The sequence below is a fragment of the Sebastes fasciatus genome, chromosome 16, assembly GCF_043250625.1.
Source record: "Sebastes fasciatus isolate fSebFas1 chromosome 16, fSebFas1.pri, whole genome shotgun sequence".
Lineage (NCBI taxonomy): Eukaryota > Metazoa > Chordata > Actinopteri > Perciformes > Sebastidae > Sebastes > Sebastes fasciatus.
This window is the reverse complement of record NC_133810.1, coordinates 27,171,372-27,191,000: the sequence shown is the minus strand read 5'-3', so window position 1 is coordinate 27,191,000 and position 19,629 is coordinate 27,171,372. Positions and strand designations below refer to the sequence as shown.

Below are 19,629 nucleotides of genomic sequence, written 5' to 3'. Positions count from 1 at the left end.
TGACTACATTTCCTTCCTCGTAAAACATTGTGGTCAAAAACTCCACAGGGTTCCTTTAATCAACATGATTCAACTCTCAGTTTAATAGTTATATACTGTAGATATTAGTGCTGTCAATCGATTAAAATAGATAATCGCAATTAATCGCAAATTAATCACACTTTTTTTATCTGTTCAAAATGTGCCTTAAAGGGAGATTTGTCAAGTATTTAATACTCTTATCAACATGGGAGTGGGTAACTTGACTATGACTTAACTGCATGTGATTATCATAAAGTGGGCATGTCTGTAAAGGGGAGACTCGTGGGTACCCATAGAACCACATATCTTGAGGTCAGAGGACCCCTTTAAAATCAGCAATGACAGTTTTTCCTCGCCAAAATTTTGCGGAAGTTTGAAGCATTATTTAGCCTCCTTTGCGACAAGCTAGTATGACATGGTTGGTACCTTTGGTTTTGTAGTTTCATATGATGCCAGTATCTTCACTCTAGCTTTAAAAGCCAGCTACAACCTAAAATCACAAGTTGCATTAATGCGTTAAAGAAAGCCCTAATTGATATATTTTATTCCTCTCTTCTAAACAGTAGCCTCCAAGCTTGTCAATAGAATGATTATGTAAGGTCTTCCAGGTTTGACTCGCTACCAACAGGGAAGCAGCTTTCTACACTCCCTCGCTGATGTTGTTCTCCTGTACGAGCTCTGAAGGCCCTCCCGTGCAGGCTGCTCTGCACCGTTTCCCAGACATTTGCAGCATACGTTTCCTTTCTGTGTGGCAGGGAGAGGAAGTGGAATGGAAAAAGCGCTCCCCCGCCCACTGCGGCCACATGGCAAGGGAGGAGAGCAGTCGGTCAGGAGCCCGCCGGCCACAGTCGGGCATATTTGTGGTCAGCTTTCTCCTCGCTGCAGTCTGAGACGCGCTGCAGCGCGGCCTGCCTCTGCACTCTGTTGCTCTCTCTCCCGGAGCTGTTTCTTACCGTCTCTCACGCGCTCAAATCACCAAATTGGTCACGAGAACAACCAGAAAAGATGCACTTTCTCCTCACTCATTATGCCGCCCCCCCTCCTCTCCTTCCTTTCCCAGACTATTTATACTGATGGGGTTGACACATGAAAAGGGATCACCCCTCTACAGGAATGAAGGGGAAGGATCTGGCCACATCAGCATAGCGGTTCACCGCTGCCCGTCACACTCTAGCCAGAATGAATGACTTCCATGCATTGGCTCCTTCTCACTCCGACACACACACAGTGAAACCAGGGGAAAGGGGAACACACACACACATATACTATATATATAAACAATGGAAACATATGCTTTACAAGACCAATCCAGCACAGACCAACCCGACTGTGACCACCACCTATTCCTTTGCTCCTCATGACTCCTCTCCTCTATCTCTATCTCCGTCTGTGTGTCTCTCCAACGCTCGTCACTGTTAAATTGGACTGCTATTCTCTCCTTCCTCTTAGCCTAGTTTCTACGAGCAGAAATAGAACCAAGGGGGGCCAGAGATCCACGAGTCTCTGTTGGGGATTTGATATGAAATCTGTCCTCTCCAAGCTGATGGAGTTCTGTGTGGGCATATCTGGCCGTATGGGGTGTGGTGGGAGTGTGTGTGTGTGTGTGTGTTTGTGTGTGCACTTATGGTGTATTTGTGAGTGTACGGTGGTCCCAGAGGAGTAATGCTGGCAGCGTGCGTCACTGCACGAAAGCTGGCCTTGCAAAAAACAGCATGCTGCATCCTCATTTAAATGTTTCCTCTGGATCACGCCATCGTGTCTTTTTGAACTGAAGTTGCCGGGTAAATTAACCTCCAAAAATTGCAACAAAATTTATATTTGCAAACATTATGGTAAAGAAAAAAAAGAGCAGTTTTCTGGAGCCGCATTCATCTACATTGATTCATAACTCCTAGCCTTGTACAGTTAGTGAACCGTCTACTGGATGCCATATAATGGAAAAAAAGCAAAGACTGAAAGAAAGTACTATTCATATCGAAGAATGATCATTCACCATTCACTGCTCTAAATGCAGCGTCTGTGGCGTGTTCACCAATTTGAGTCATTTCTTCTTAAGCTACGCTGAGAAAAAAAAAGTGGTCATAAAGGCGGACTTTATGAGAGGGTGGAATAAGTGTCAGCTCCACACCGGCCCCCCCCGACTCTGTGTCAACTCTGTGTGTTGACTGCAGGGAGCAACCGTCTGCAGCCGCGTGGTGTGTTCACTTCAGCATCACAAAACATTTATGAAAGGGTCCTTAAGTGTCAAAGAACACATAAGCAAATGGACTTCAGGGGAATAGAGTAAAAAAAAAAAAATGATAGATATCACCATGGAACTTTAAAAGGGCTGTCAAAGTTAACGTGATAACGTGTTGACACAAACTCGAGTGTGAAGATACTGCTATCATATGAAACTATGAAATATCCTTTTAAGGTACATTTCGAACAGATAAAAAATGTGTGATAAATTTGCGATTTCAAATACCGGTTTCAAATCATATTTCTTTTGCTGACGTTGACGTGTCGTTATCATATCAAGCCAGCGAAAGTGCTTAATGTTTTACTACTTAATCATGATAAACTTTGGTCAATCATGCGATTAAATCGCGATTAAATATTTTAATCGTTTGACAGCCCTAAAATTGACTCATAGATATCCCGGTTGATAACTCACATTAAGACAATTATTTTTTTGTATTACAAGTTTTCTGAAATGTTATGTTTGAATATGAAAATGAGGCATTATCTAATGATAACTTGGTGAATTTAGGAGAAATCTACAGATGCAAATGGACAAAATGTAGTAAAAAAACAACCTTTAAATGTGTATTTTGGATGTTTTCTATCCACTAGTCTGAAAGAAGACAAGCAAAATAGCCCAAAATCTCAAAATTGACCAGTGCATGAAAAAGGTTTTTGCCTGAGGTGTCTCCCGTTAAAGGACAGCAAGTCACAAAGTTAAATAAATGACAAACATAATGAACATTTACCCACTTCTTCAAGCGTGCTTTCTTTGGTGTAAAGGTAAACTAAGGGAGTGTACAGCATACTGTGTGTGTGTGTCAGAGGGAGTGGCCAGGCCGTGCTCTGCTGTGTGAATGCTGTTACCTTAAATGAAGATGGAAGTAGCTGGTGTTATTGTTGTGTGCTGTCAGGAAGATCCACATTCCTGTCGTGTTTCTTGCTCGGCGTCATGCTCAGATGCACTCAGACCCCCCCGAGGCCAGAGACTTGAGAAACTCATTAACGCTGTTCAATTAAATGCATGGGGTTGTATTTGCAATGTTGTCGTAACCACAGTTGTGACCTGATTATGTAGCTATATAATGTGAAATATCCCTCTTTTCATCGTTGCTATGGGGCTGGTATATCTGGCCTCATATATTAACCTGTGTAACTAAGGGACATGTGAGCAGGTGCTGCATTGTGAGATGCAACTGCAATGAGGATCTTAAAAAAAAGGCAGTTTTGGAGATTTGGAAAGCTGAGCTCCTTTGTGGTCTCTTGACCTTTATCTCGTACAGCATCGCCATGGCAACTGAACTGGGCGCTGCCAGCTCGAGAGAGGGTTGTGGTACCTCATTATCAGATACATCCCTGGATCTCTCTGTGTTACTGTAATAAGACATGGTTGTTATACGTTTCCTCAAAAGCCCAAAAACATGAATCTCAGGCTGACTAAAGGGGAGAAAAAAAGAAAAGCAAAGGGAGGTGTAAAGTAGTGGAGAAGGGAAATCAAAAGGACAGAGTTTGATTGCCAAGCATTAAAAGCCCTCATTGAGAGCACAGATGATAGTTGTGATAGGCTGCTACACAAACACAGAGCTGCTGCCGCTGGCTCTCTGTAATCCCTGACAGATTAGCACAGTTCATTACACAGCTCATTGCACTTGAATCTACAGCAGTACAATAAACACTGTTGCTTGATCACCATCAACATCCACCATTTATTTAAAAGGATAGCTGCTGGAATAAAGAATATTATAATTATTTCTCATACAATAATTCCATGTGTTTTTAATAAGGCTGTCAAAGTGAACGCGATAATAACGTGATAACGCAAATTCGTTTTAACGCCACTAATTCCTTTAAAACAATCGACATTTCAGAGGTTGTAGCGGGCTCAGTTTTAAAGCTAGAGTGAAGATACTGGTATCACATGAAACTAGAAAACCATGTCATACTAGCTTGTTGCAAAAGAGGTTAAATAATGCTCCAAATTGACACTAAATTTTGGTGAGGAAAAACTGGCATGGCCATTTTCAAAGGGGTCCCTTGACCTCTGACCTCAAGATATGTGAAAATGGTTTTCTATGGGTACCCACGAGTCTCCCCTTTACAGACATGCCCACTTTATGATAATCACATGCAGTTTGGGGCAAGTCATAGTCAAGTCAGCACACTGACACACTGACAGCTGTTGTTGCCTGTTGGGCTGCAGTTTGCCATGTTTTGATTTCGGCATATGTTTTTATGCTAAATGCAGTACCTGTGAGGGTTTAGTTGATTGCCAATGATGAATATATACATACATTTGCATAAAGCAAGCATATTTGCCCACTCCCATGTTGATAAGAGTATTAAATACTTGACGAATCTCCCTTTAAGGTACATTTTGAATAGATAAAACTAGACTTTACTTTACACACAGTGTATGCATCACCCACAGCTCTGTTCTCCTTATGTTACGGTAAATTGCCAACTCTACCTTTATTAATTGTCTGGTAATTGTCTGGTAAGTGTAGACGGGTGTGGCTCAGACAAATGCAGACTCTGTCCAGGAGGGACGCTCCACCATCTGGCGTAGGAATCCCCCTCCCAGCAGGCTGTGTGTGTGTGTGTGTGTGTGTGTGTGTGTGTGTGTGTGTGTGTGTGAACTTCTTCCAGGCTAATTAGAGTACAGCTGCAGTTGTACAGTCCACTGTTAAACACTGTTGTCGCTGTTTGACAGGCTTGACAGAGGAGGAGGGGGGCAGAGTCGGTGTGTGCCAAGGCCATGTAGGGATGGTGACCTGATGTGTTTTATGATTATAAGTGATTTCAAGTGTGTGTGTGTGAGTGGAGGGTGGCAGATCAGCTCAGCCAACCCCTACCTGCTTTTCTTATTTTGAGTCAAGAGAATTAACTAAATCCCTGAGGTGCATAAACATGATCTTCCATTATTCACCCTGACTTGGACTGGATGTGAACTGAGATCTACCTGCCTACAGCAGAAATGTAAATTGAGTCTTACCTGCCTCGAGGCAGTTGCTGCATAATTTGCCACATTGTGTGCTCCGACTCTGAGAGCTGCTAACAAGAATCACATGTTGAAGCTGCAGTAGGCAGAATATTTTTGACACAATTTGGCAAAAAATCCATAATAACCTTTCAGCATATTGTAATTCAAGTGTTCTGAGAGGAAACTAGACTTCTGCACCTCCTCATGGCTCTGTTTTCAGGCTTTAGAAAATCTAGCCTGTGACAGGAGACTTTGGCCAATCACAGGCCTAGAGAGAGCGTTCCTATTGGCTGTTTATTCAACGGAGGCAGCTGTCAATCACTCGCAAACGCCGATCAAACGGTTAAACCAGGCAGCGCTGATCAAATATGAATCAATATTATGTTACTGTAATGCCTATTTCTTGCGTAAAATGTTTTCCGAAACATCTTGTGGTGTACTGTTTAGCTGTAAAATGAAAAAGTTTGCTCCGGCTGGTGGGCGGTGCTTGGTATTTCCTCAACTGATCTCAACATGGCTGCCGGGTCACAAACTTTCGCATTTTACAGCTAAACGGTACACTACAAGATGTTTCTGAAAACATTTGAGTCAAGAAATAGGCATTACAGTAACAGAATATTAATTCATATTTGATCAGTGCTGCCTGGTTTGACCGTTTGATCGGAGTTCGTGAGTGATTGACAGCTGCTCAGAGATGTCAAGGCTCCAGCTCGGCTCTGATTGGTTGTTTTCCTCCGGTCCGTGAAATCTTCCGGATGCCGTTAGGAGCACCGGAGGACACTGGAGGACACAGAGACACATGATTTTTTTCAGATTACCTGTCTCATGCTCTACTGTCAGGATATAGTGTTTATAAGTGTATAGCGTTTTATAAAAATAACTTTTTTTTTAATCATATTTGCTCCAACCTGCCTACTGCAGCTTTAAGGCAGAGGTGAAGAAGCCAATGTGTTTCTGAAGAATGCTAATTTTAGATCCTCCTCATATTTGACAGTGTAGCTGTTGGTATCACTGAAACTGGCTGATAAGTAGCGCGGAAGCGCCTTTTGAGTCATATCATTATGAAAGAGAAACGAGTTGTTAGTGCAGCGCTTGAACAAGAATGCGTCCTGTACTGTGAGAATGTGAGCAGGTGGTTTTGACTCAGGTGACAGGAATCTGACGTATGCCTCTGCTCCCAGTCACAGTCCAACCTGCACCTGCCCTGGTAGCGTTGCACCGCCTTTGAAACATTAAATAGAGAAGCGATGCCAACGCCGAGGATAGCACAATCTATTATGTCGAGTATTACTTGTCTGCTTGGCTGTGATCTTTCTCATCGTCCTGCCAAGGTAAAATCCCCCCCGAGATGACAAGGACATCTGAAAGTTACAGACACTCCAGGTTGCACCAGTCTAGAGGTCAGGTTATGCTGGGTCACGCCGGTCTGCTGGGCTCAGAGACGAGAGGAGCACACGAATTAGAGGCAGCCAGCTTTTTAAAATGTTAGTCATGCTGCTGTTGCATTTTCATGAGCTGTGTTGCAATCCCCCTGACCGGCCTGCCAGTTTCACAGATATTCAGCCAGCACCACCATGCACACCCCCGTAGCAACTTATTCCTTTTCTTTTCACTTTTTGAAAATAAGACTGAACCTTTCCAAGCCGGTGGTCTCGAGAGGAGCGGGATTCATTTTGATGAGACTTGTTGCTTCTTGTTTCAAATTGTACGCTACAGCCATAAAGGGATTTTCTTTTAACCCTAATTAATCGCCCTCTGATCTTCTTCTTCATCTTGATCTTCTGATGTTTATGGTGTGTTAAAAATAAACTTTATGAGATTGCATGTGCATGCTAGCAACACACACAAAAGTCCTAATGTTGTGTGATGAGCAGGTATTCAATTGTCCTCCCTTTGGCAATGCACCAGGTGCCACTCATTCATCCATTCATTAAGGCATTAGAGACAAGCACAGTGAAGTGAATTCCATCCATTCCAGCACAAGGGCTCTTGGGTTACAGTAACAGGATTAACGCGACTTCAAAGGCCTTGTGGTTTCTCATGTTGTGGTGCCGCTGTGTGTCTGTGTGTGACTGACTGAGAGCCACCAAAAATATTGACCTCACACAGTCGGTTGCCGTGTCATCTGGTGAAGCCAAAATCAACTCCAGTCACCGCGCCGGAGCTGAGCTGTTTACTGTACACGAGCCAGTGGGAAGCTAATGGTGGAGAAAATGTGTGAGGGTGATGGAAGGTGTGTTTAGCGGCAGAAATTGTTAGTATATAACACACTGCAGTGAAATCTTTGCAACCATTTACTGAAAGTTGACCAACTGTATGGCAGCCAAGAGAGCACTTATCGGGGATGTTCTATTGCTCTTCAGGGATGTTTAAGTGAATGATCGCCTTTGAGTGCTGTCAGTCCGTCACATCCAACAATAATCACAGGCCACAAAAGAGCCAGAATCACTTTAGCTGTAAATCTAATAGAGCTCATTGTTTCAGTTTATGTCTTGAATAGGCGATAATAATACGTTAACGCAAATTTGTTTTAATGCCACTAATTTCTTTAACGCATTAACGCAACTTGCGATTTTTAGGTTGTAGCGGGCTTTGTTTTAAAGCTAGAGTGAAGATACTGGTATCACATGAAACTAGAAAAACCTAAGGAACCCATTGGTACCAACCATGTCATACTAGCTTGTCGCGAAGGAGGCTTAATAACGCTCCGAACTTACGCTACATTTTGACGAGGAAAAACGGTCATGGTCGTTTTCAAAGGGGTCCCTTGACCTCTGACCTCAAGATATGTGAGTGAAAATGGGTTCTATGGTTACCCACGAGTCTCCCCTTTACAGACATGCCCACTTTATTATAATCACATACAGTTTTGGGGCAAGTCATAGTCAAGTCAGCACACTGACAGCTGTTGTTGCCTGTTGGGCTTGTTATGATTTGAGCATATTTTTATGCTAAATGTCATTGTTTTGTGTTGTTAATTGATTTCCAGTAATAAATATATATATATACATTTGCATACAGCAAGCACATTTGCCCACTCCCAAGTTAATAAGAGTATTAAATACTTGACAAATCTCCCTTTGAGGTACATTTTGAACAGATAAGAAAATCCCAATTAAATATTTTAATTGATTGACATTTCCCTCTCCTCCTGTTTTCAGGTGTTCTGCTCGACATCCAGCGGCACTACGGAGTATCAGACAGTGGAATCGGCTTGTTGCAAACAGGTAAGTGTCCGTTAATCCCATAATTGCATGTGTGAGAAATAATAGCTCAACACCTCAACACATTCTCAGTCTGGTGATGAGGATAATTATTGTGTAACTCAGATGTTTTGACGTTGGCTGAATTGGATTGAGCAATGTCAACACGAATAATGCCGTTTTTACGCACAAACAGGAATCCAAATCAGATATGTAACATGTACAAGTATGTGCACAATGCTACAATATAAACACAATATATGTAAAGAAATATAATTAAGTACTACAAGAGACATGCAAAATATAGCATAAATAAGTAAATACAAAATGCTGAGAAGTGGGATGTATTAAGTGTGTTGAATATAAATTCCAAAATGATTCTAACAAGAATTAAATAAGAATATTTCTTGAAATATTCAGTATAAATGCAGTATTAATGATAGTATTGCACAGTCGAATTATTGCACAAATGATTGTACAGTTGAGTTAAAGGCTTTTACTTTGGTAGGGGGTATTGGCAGCAGGATTTACAGGTGGTAATGCTACACAATATGGAGTTAATTTACATAATCAACCCTCTAATGATTCACTTATGCCTGTAATCTTCCTCCTTTATACGTATTAAGCTCTAATCGTAGGATGAAAAAAGAAAAACAACTCTTTTATCTGTATTCTCGGAAAGACAGACACAAGTTGGCTCCTCTTGCCTCTAATTTATAGTCTGCAAAGCAGAAACAGATTCTTTGAACAGAATTCAAAAAGTTACAAGATAAAGCACTGCCACACTTTTTTGCAAGAATTTATGTGCATGATTAGAAAAGTATGTTGTAGTTTGAGGCGTTTGCACATTTTTTAGAACTTTCTCACTATATTTGAATCGTTAGTACCACTGTATCGCAGGCTTAAATGAGGGAGTGACATTTCCTCACAGCAGCAGCAGCAGGTCAATAGAAAGGAAAACACAGCCAGGAGCCAGGCAGGCTGTTCTCCTGAGAGCCTGCATGCACCCAGAGTGTCTGAGGACCCATGGCTCAGGGCAGGGTTTCCTGTTCCACTCTTTAGACCCCAATGAATTAACCTTTTAGGGGAGATACCTTGCAAAACACCCTCCCATTGGAGGACAGGACCCGGTCTTGTCTCCGTGTGCCCTCAAACTCAATTCAAACACCAACAAACTTGCGCACAAAGTGCCATTGAGGGCCGAGCAGGCAGGGTTGAGTTGGAGGAGGGAAAGAAAGAATACAGCCCAGTGTTTTCCCGCTGCGCTTGATGTTCTTAGACTAACAGGAGGACAGAAATATCCACCAGTTAAAAAAAGAAATCAGTGTTCAGTGAATAAGCCATTTCATCAATTCCAAATCCACCCAGTTTGAATCTATTTTTTACTCAAGTTAATTTTCCATCAGCATACTCTTTCTCCCTTTTTATGTTTTTGTTGATTTTTGCAGCAGCAGCAGCAGTCAAAAGATTATATAGTCAGTCTGGTGTTTCAAAGCAACTTATTCATATGATGCCTGAACAGACTGCTAATGTGTAGAATCAAACACATTTTATTAGTTCGTATTTTAGGGCGACTGAATTTGTGAAAACACGCTGACCTGCAGCGGAAGATTTGTACGACATCTTAACAAGAAACAGGAAACTGAGAAAGGTGTTTGACTCTTAATTCTGTTTGCATTGGCTCATTATTTGAGTTATGCACACTACTACACTGGCACAGTCTCACAAACCATTAAACACACACAGCATGTTAGTAGAGGGTATAGCTGATTTGCCCTCTGCACCGTCTGCATTTGCAGCTCTGGCTAAAAGCAGGCCTGCTGTGTGTTTGGTTAGCCTGTACCGGCCTGTCCCAGCCCGTCATGGTTCAGACTCCGCTTGGCCCCTGATCCCCAGCCGACCTCTTTCTCACACCGGCCCGTGGAATGCCGGGTGTCCGGGCCTCGAGCTGTGAGAGCGGGTCGGCCCAGACAGGGAGCCTAGGTGTGAAGACGAGGTTAGGAGGCTGATGTAATCAGGGAGCTGGAGAGGAGAGTCTCAGTGTGTGTGTGTATGTTTACACATTCACCTTCCGGTTTCCCCCACCCCCACTTCCGTCTCCAGAGGGAACAATCCCGTCCTCTGTGAGCACCTGCAGGCCAGGCCTGCTCTGTCCTGGCAGCTTACGTCCACCTGGGAAAGCAAACTGCTAACGTAGGTGTTTTACAGGCGGTGGGTGTTGCGTGCGCTGCGAGGTCACCCTCACACTTTTAAAAAACACTAACCACACGCTGCAGGATCCAAGCCGTAGAGAAAACACGAGTCTGAGTCAGAATCGCTTTGTGAACTCTGTTTTGGTTCAGTTTGAACAAAAAGGATAGCTTTGACCCTTTTCTTTGGCTCGTGATCAGTACTACTGGAATGAAACATTTCCCATATCTAGACGTTACTGACAAGTTGTTTCTCTTTGGGAAAATACCGGCCTGACTGAGCACTAGAGAAGCCCTTTAGACCTGCTGCGGTGTTTGCATTTTGATTGTTGCACTCCAAAAAATGTCTATCCTTTGTCTATTTTTGACTCGTAACATTTTCTTTGAACAAGCCCACAATCAGTGAATGGAGCTAGATAATTGTAATCCCTTTTCCAATGAAAATCAAGTGTAGCCATTTCATTGTAGTGAGACCATTTTTTGAAACTTGACCTCACTGTATAAAATGACCTGTGGTGACCTCTAAGATAATCACAGCCTCATGAAATTTTACGACCACAAACTACAGACCTAGAGCATTCAGAGGAAGGATGGCTTTCCTAGGCAGATTGACAATAAGGGGGTTTCTGAGCAGTTTACATAACAAAAGTGCTCGCCATCTAATTGCAGAAAAATGTAATTCTTGCAGAAATCTCCAAAAGTCAAAAGTTTTGACACAAAATCACAGCATGGCTTTTTTTATGGTGTTCCTCAAGATCTTTTGCTGTCTTAATGTAGGACTTTGGAGGGATTATAGATCATTGTTTATCAATTTTCAAGGGGTAAAAAATGGTTAAATTTAGCACCAAATCTGTGTAACAAATGGCATCAACCCAAAAATTGCTGCAACAACTTATGAGACATAAAAGAGCATGGAAATCACAAACTTCTATCATCATGTTCAACAACAACAACAACTACTACTTGACACACAGTGCTGAGCTGCATCTCAAATTAATCTTCAGGTTCCCAGCTTTCAGATGATGTACACCACTTCTATGTGACATCTACTGTTGACCTGCTATCTCCCCCTAAAGACCCCCCTAATAAAGACAAAAGTGGCTCTATAGTGGGTGTCAGAGGGTTAAGTTGCCTCTCCCTAGCTTGTTTTTTCATTTCAAGAAAAGAAAAAGTAGAATCATCACACCCGCATTGGCTGGAAAATAAGAAACGTAGGTCCTGATGAATGCTTTTTGCGGTGCGGTGGGTGTAAATGGTGTTTTCAAGCTAAAGGACAACACATGGAAAATACCCTGTGGTGAGCTCAGCCTCCGCAGCTCTAGTTATTTCTGTTATTTGGCAACACCAAGCCCCTTTTCAAAAGCAGCTCACACAACACAAAGTGACGCTGTGGTATGTGCTTATTTCTATTGTGCACGTGTGTCACTGCTGCCTAAGGAGGTGAGGTCTCAGCTGTCTGTGTGAGAGGATGAGGTGTTCACAGCTGTCAATCAGGTGAGGGGTAAAGGTGGTTTGAGCCGTCCGTCAGCAGGCGGAGTCGGTCTCACCTGAGCTCAGCAGACCCGTCAGAGCACCAGGACAGCCTGGGATCAGCTCTCCCACTGGAGATCCGTGCTAAACACCCTCGGGCCAGCGGCTAAAGTCTGTGACTCTCACACACAGCTGTGAACAGGACCAGTCCCGAGGGTACGGAGGGCACCAAAGGTTAATGGAAGAGGGGAAGAGGAGAGGGGGTTCACCTGGATGGTGTTACCTTAGTTTTGTTAACCATGTCCGAGACATCGGAGAAGGAGTTTGACGGTTATTGTATTCAAGTGCTTTTAGGCAAATCAAGGAAAAAAACTCTTAATGGGTGGAATTATCCTTTACAATGGAAGCCGGCATCCGCTGTTGGTTTAGCATGGAAGCAGAGTTATCGGGGTCAGTCAGGCTGGATGTACAGCGGGGGCGGCGGCTTATTAAGGAGCCGGCGCTCAAAACAGCTCGCAGACTGTCTGTGCCCTGTTCTGTGTGTGGCTGCCCACCTTGTCTGAAACACAACACCAACACACACACACACACACACACACACACACACCAACTGACATTTCCCCGGTCTTAACATGGTGTCATACAGCCAGTATGTGAGCTGTAAGGAATGAGGCCACAGGTGCCGTGTTTAGACTTCAGGCTTGAGCTCCGCTAACACGTCCGACTTATACTGCACAGAAAAAGCTTCAAGCCTAAGTTAGTATCGTACTTAGTAGACGTTTTTTTATCCCATGCTGTAGCCACAGGCGCAGTTTGCGTTGTTTCAGGGGGCTCACTGAAACCCCTAGTGGCTGTGGCCAAAAATGCATGTAGGGATTTAAATAATATCCTATCTATGTTTTTTATAATAACAAAGGTCTTTTTATTTACCCGTTGGATCCCAATACACTACAGACCTCTGTGTTTTAACATTTATGCTACGGTTTGTATTCAAAGCCATGGGGTGGGTCTATCAACAAGCCTGCAAGGCTCATATCTGAAGAACAGCTAGTATCTGTATCTGTTTTTTGCAGTGGTTTGTGTGAGTTTGGCTTCGATGGCACTGGCAGGGTGCTGGGGAGCGCTTCATCCACAGTGACAACACCAGGGTCTTTCTGAAAAGTTCAGAGATTTTCATGCTCGGAGCCGCCGCACAAAAAAGTCGGAGTGCTCTGAAATATTGCAAATAATCGAAAAAAGACACTATAAAAAAGACGCTATATGGACACTCAGCCTATTAGTCGGGATATGAACCAGCTGGTATCCTGATTATTCATGTTTGTGTAAACGCTCTAGCTTCACATTACATTCCCTCTAGATTTATTGTGTGAACCCCTGACCTTAAAGTTTAAACTGCGCCGATGGCTGTGGCTGTCTGGCTCCTGTTATGTACTGGTTTAGGTTTGCGCTGTCAATCAAAAATATGTACTGTTAAACGGAGAGCTCTCTGATTTCCCCCTACACAGTGGGAAGTTGTGCTATCAGTGCTTGATCAGCTGTTTTGACCACTCACAGCTGCTACTATTTTGTCTCTTGCCCTCGTTGGTTTCCCTCGGTACCTCCTCTCTCTCTCCCTCTCTATCAGCAGTTTGGCAGCTGTTGTTGCCTTGTTGTCACTCCCGCCGGCACCTCATAAGAGTTAAGGGGCGACGGTGGGATGAAGGAAAATGGAGGGAGAAGAAAGAGCCACCTGTGACTTCCTCTCTCTGGTCATGCATGGCAGCGAGGTTTAATCTTCTCCGCTATTGATTCCCAAAGCCAAATAATTGCATTGCGATGGTGTTCAGCCTGCCCCCTCTCCTGCCGAGACGAGAATAGAACGACGACCCGATGTTGCATCGATATCACACCGTGTGTGTCTGTGTGTGTGTTTGTGTGTCTCCATCTCAGGCTGTTTTTATAGGCCACGTCTCGGAGGAGGGCAGCTGTTGGGCGATGATTGGCACCCTGCTCCTTCCCCCCCTCGCTTCCTGTCAGTGTACCAACAGCACTGCCCATGAGTGACTGCCAATCCAATCAGGATTTTAAGGCCAATTAAACAAGCGTGCTGTCAACCCCTCTTCATGTAGATCTCTAATCGCTCCTTATTTTTAAGCACCGTAAACAGTGGGGAGGTTTGAAAACAGGCCTCTTATTCCATCATCTTTTTCAGTCGTCATGGGAGTGATCGAGCATTTCTGGCAACAACATTACGGGTGATATTTTCTCCCGCTTTCTCAGAAAACGAGGCCAATCGATTGCCTGACGCCGAGGGAGGCTGCTCCGCTCTCTCAGCTCCTGGTGACATCAACAGATCAATTAGAAACACACTCCACACCCCCTCCCAGCCAAACACATGTGCTCTCGATTCATACAAGTCAAGGTCAAAGATGTGGGCCTCTGCTTGCTCATTTGGCCTGTATTCATTCATCATTTAAAAGAGTGTGTGTGAGTAATTTTGTGCCTGCATGTGCGTGTGTCAGCCCTAGTTTTCATATCCCATTAGTCCCAATAACAAGGGTAGCATAGAAGAACACAAACACAGACAAGCAGGGCCCTCTGTCATTTCAGCCGGAGCTTGTCATTAAGCTGGCTGCTCCTGTAGTTACTACAGGAAAGAAAAACTCCTCACCCGGCGCTGCTCAAGCGTCTCTGCTCGGTCTCAGCTCGGTGCCATGTCACCAGCCACAGGAAAGCATCCCTGGGAAAAAATAACTACATGTTTGTATTAGTGCTGCAGCTTGGATCGCAGTCTGGAACTTTAACTGAGCGCACATCTCACTCTTGTTTTTAGTGCAGAAGCAAGCACCTTTCCGTCATTCTAACCATCTGTGTTTGCTTATATTATGCACTGGTAGTGTGCAAAAGATGATGTTCCAGTGCACTCCTGCCAGCCGGCCTGGTATTTGTAGCAGCGTGTAATTCTCCCCAGCTGCAGCTCTCACATTGAGCAGGTAGTAGAGAGCTGTGCTGTAGCTGCGGCGACAAGCTATCAGCTCTCTGAAAGATTGAATAAAAGAAAAGGGGGTTTAGGTTGGCATTAGGTAGCGCTCGATGGCAGCTTTCTGCGGGAATTAGCCGCCGAGTTTGACAGAAGCAGGCGAGAGAGTGCTGCTACTGCACGGGTATTTCCCAGGCTGCATGTGGCATTTATCAAACAGCATCGGTAATCCAACACCGGCGAAGTCTGAACGGAGAGAATTAGCGGCGATCAGAAATTTGAGGAATGTAGAAATGTTCGGGGGCGCCACATGAAGGGAAATCCACAAGGCGGAGATGATGATGTATGAGAATGTGTGAGTTAAGGTCGGCTCTGGTGTCCGACTCAGACCAAAGTTATGTGTCACACCCTCCACAGGCAGTCCCATTAATCATTAGAGGAAGCAGAAACAAAGCTGCCACTCCCACCTGGTGTTGCACACCTGATGGAAAACACAACACACTGTTGCCACAGCGCTCTGGTCACCATTGATTAGTTGGTGATGACTGAAAGGAAGGTACCACTCCTCATTTCCTTATTCCACGCTGTTGTAGTGCACTTCTTGTCTTTACAACAGACTATTTCCGTCAGCAGCTAGATCAAGCTAATAAAGTAACATCTTATCCCAACCTTTGTAGTAATGAATATTGATTTTTCTCTCATTCTTATTCCATCTGAACATCATAGCGAGAGAAGAGTAAATGACTCTGTTCCATATGGATACACACCAGCCTTTTATGAGACCCAGAACTCACCAGCATTAGATGTAGTGCTGTGTTGAATAGAATACACCAGAGACAGTGCAAACCTCCAGGCTGCATTCTCTTAAACAAATACATGCTGTCCACAGCAGTAAACTTGCCATGCAATTTAAACCTCTGTATTAAAATAATTGCACAATTGCATCGTCAAATGTAATACCAAACTGAAATGAGTAATCCTAAATAGAATACTCAATAATCTTGCAGAGAGAGGAGCTGCTATACATAAAGATTTAAAAACACTAACAATAAGTTTCTATTCAGGGAGTTTAGGGAGTTTATTATAGCTGACACACAGTCTCTTCCTTCCTGGAAACGATGAGGGTTCCTCTACCTGTAAATTCACTGAATTCATGTAGCGTTGCTTCACACAGTTCTGTGGAAAACTTCAGGTATTTTTCCGTGACACAATCAGTTTGAATCAAGACACCTTTGGCGTCTAGAGACAGCAGGCTCCTACTTAGCTTGCATAGCAGTTGGATTCTTGCAATTTCACGAGATCAAGTGAGAATCGCGGGATCACGTATCACATGAAAACCCATTTTGTCAGGCTTCAAGTAATGCGTTTGTGTCCGGCAAGCCAGATCACGGACCAATCAGCGTCCTGTGAGGAGCTACTGGCAGCTAACAGGCGTGGCTTAGGTGTGTGTGTGACGACACGGAGAGGCAACTGTTTGTTCTAAACAACAATGACGGCTCCTGAAGAGGTTGGCGTAGCTGCAATAGCATCAGTTATATCAGAACTGGAGAGTATTTATTCATTGAAAGAAAAGCAAAGAACGCCACTAAAGGCTTTTCTCGATGGAAAAGATGTTTTCGCTCTTCTCCCGACTGGCTTCAGCAAAGGTTTGATTGACAGATGGTTCATCCAATCACCTGCCCAGTATTCTTTGAAAGTGCCTGCCCTTTTCCAAACAGTTTCCAATGACGGTTTCTCAGACGGTCCTCTGTAACAAACCATCTGATGGTTCAGGTTAGGCTCCTACTCCACCAAAACGTTTCGTTTGCAATTTAGAACTGAAGTGCTTTTATTGTGAAAGGTTCACCCTGTTAAGAGAAAGCTGCGACAGAATCTTGTTTTGCCACGATTTTAGTGGGCGGTGTTGTCAAAGATGTGTCAGCCAGCAGCTCATGCCAAACATACAGTAGTACGGCAGTCCAATATCGTGGACACATTCATTCATTCGGTGTCATTTGATCGTCCGTGCATCTCTGTTGTCTGTCTGTTGCATAGTGGAATTTTTATGGTATTATGTTGCTGTACTGAGAAGGGTTACATATGGTCGGAGTGCCTGGCATTCGGTGTGTGATGAGATCTTTGACAGTGTACTGTAGGGTTGAGTTACCTGTTGTGTTTCCACAACATTGCCAGTGCCTTCTACACAACGTTTGAACCGGTATCGTTAAGGGTAATGTATATCTAAATGGCAAATGTACTGTATCGTATCACGTATATTTGGTCTGAGTGGCTCTGCCCAAAAGTGCATTGAATTCTTTGCAATTTTCGAGCTATTTCAAGCAGCAATTTGTTCATCATTGTTCGCCGAAATTGACTCTTTTGTTAAGTAACATCAATAGCAGTGCATTCATACAAAGCATTATAAAATTGATTATTCAATCTGTATGATAGTAGAGATAATAATGGCCTAGATATGAGACCTTCTTGGACTGAGCCAATACAAGACATTATGTCACGACCCAAACTCAGGTGAGGATGGGGAGGCAGCAGACAGAGTTCAATGATTTAATAACGAAAAACTTACGTCGAACAAAGACTCTGCAGGTAACAGCATAGTCAAACCACAAAGTTCAAAATACAGTGGGAGAAAAACTCAGACGAGGGTGAAACACTACATGAGGAGCGACAACGAACTAATACCGTAACAGGGGAAACACACATACTAAATACACAAGGAGAGCAGAATGATAATTTGGTACATGTTAGGATAATTGGGTGCAAGTGAAACCAATCGGGGTGCGTAGACAATCACAGAGGCGGGGAAATACCAAGGCCAAACAAATGATTCAAGGAATATAACAGAAAAGCTAGAAACCAAAATCCTCTTGACAAAATCAGAGGCCACTAAAAAGATAGTCTAAAGTCTTTACAAAAACTCCAAGGACCACTGGGAACAGAGCCAGACCGTGACAGATTACTCATCCATAGTAACGCCTCGTGTTGCAGCAAAAGATAACCCTGTAATGGCGAAAAGGGCAGAGGCACAAAAGACACTGAAGTTGTATTTATGGACATCTAGACAAACACCTCGTCCACAGCGAACAGGTCAAAGTGACACTTGGCGGTGCTGTAAATGACACCCGATGACAACGCCTAGCCTATAGACATGTCCAGACCTGCACGTATGATGTGCTTCTCCTATTCCTCTAATTCTGTCTCTGGCAGCTGAAGGACATTTGAATTCCTTGAACTGTCCCTTGGTTGGACTGTCTATCTTGACTGTCAGGTTTCACAGCTGGATGACAGTGCCTTCAGCCGCAGTGGGAAATACCCACATCGCAACCCCCCGCCAAGATAAAAAAGGTGACAGGAAAGCAGGAAGATCTGGCTTTAAGAAGGTAGAGAGCATAATAGTGGTGTCATTAGTTACTATACATTGTTTGTTTGCATCCTTGTAGGTAACAAATACTCTTAAATGTTACTAGTTTTCCTCAGTTCAACTTCTCGTGGATATAAATTTTCATTTTCAGTAACCCAAAGAATCCAATGTGTCCCTGAAATCCTCTATATTGCATTATGCCGCTGCAGCATAAAGTAAAGCACTTCTGTGCTGCTTGATTTCTATATTAAATTTAAAAGAAAATGATTTTATTTTCAAACAGGAGCACTTGAATCTGTGACAAATTATATTTACTTTGAAAGTCTAATCTCAGAGGAAGGAGCTTAAAGGGAGCCGCAGAATAGTTACTGTGTGTACGTCTGCATTGTTTGGGGATTAAGGTGCCTTCAGTACTTTCATTTCCATTTTTTCAAACCTAATCACTGTCAGTCACCTTCGAGAGAAATTATTACATATACAAGTGTCTCAATGGCTTTTTGTTAAAAAGAAAGATGGGCTGCTGAGCATTTGGGATCCCTGCAGGGCCGGATGCAGAGCCTCACAGGTGCTCTCTTCAGGGGAAACTAGTGTTTCATAGGGAAATGTATCCGTACAGGCTCAGTGAATATCAATCACACACTCAACATACGTATATCTGCATCGCCTCCTGATGCTCTATTCACAGTGGCATTGAATCATAGGGGGTGAGTCATCCCACGAGGTATTGTTCTGCTGGTCAATCAAAGCCAGAGCTGGACGTCCGGTGTTTCAAGTGTGTGTGTGTTTGTGTGTGTGTGTTTAGAGGGGTCTGCGAGTGGAGGGGCAGCTTGCTATTTCTTTTATTATCATTTCATTTTCCTTTTCCATCAGCAACATAACCTTGCAATCCATTCAGTGTGAAATACCAAATACAGAAGTGTGCATTTCGTCCAATTTCATCATCCTCGTTGGCCCAAGGCCTTTGGCTTTGGCGCAGGTAATAAGATTTAAAAAATAGACGAAGAGCAGAATTACCATATAAACCACAGTATGGACAAAATAAGAGTAGTAAAAAGTAGTTATAACAATACATATACAGCATACTAGAGCAGTCAATCGATTAAAATATTTAATCGCAATGAATCGCATGATTGTCCATAGTTAATTGCGATTAATCGCAAATTAATGACACATTTTTATCTGTTCAAAATGTACCTTAAAGGGAGATTTGACAAGTATTTAATACT

General features: G+C 43.3%; 1 protein-coding gene across 3 annotated transcripts in view; it reads left to right on the top strand.

The window, feature by feature from the left end:
* The window catches only part of spns2 (SPNS lysolipid transporter 2, sphingosine-1-phosphate), an 85,750-nt gene that overhangs the window by 25,501 nt on the left and 40,620 nt on the right, over window positions 1-19,629 (top strand). For all 3 annotated transcript variants that reach the window (XM_074611520.1, XM_074611521.1, XM_074611522.1), the window contains one exon: window positions 8,386-8,451. In XM_074611520.1, the coding sequence (XP_074467621.1) occupies window positions 8,386-8,451 (66 nt within the window). The remainder of the gene's footprint in view (window positions 1-8,385; window positions 8,452-19,629) is intronic.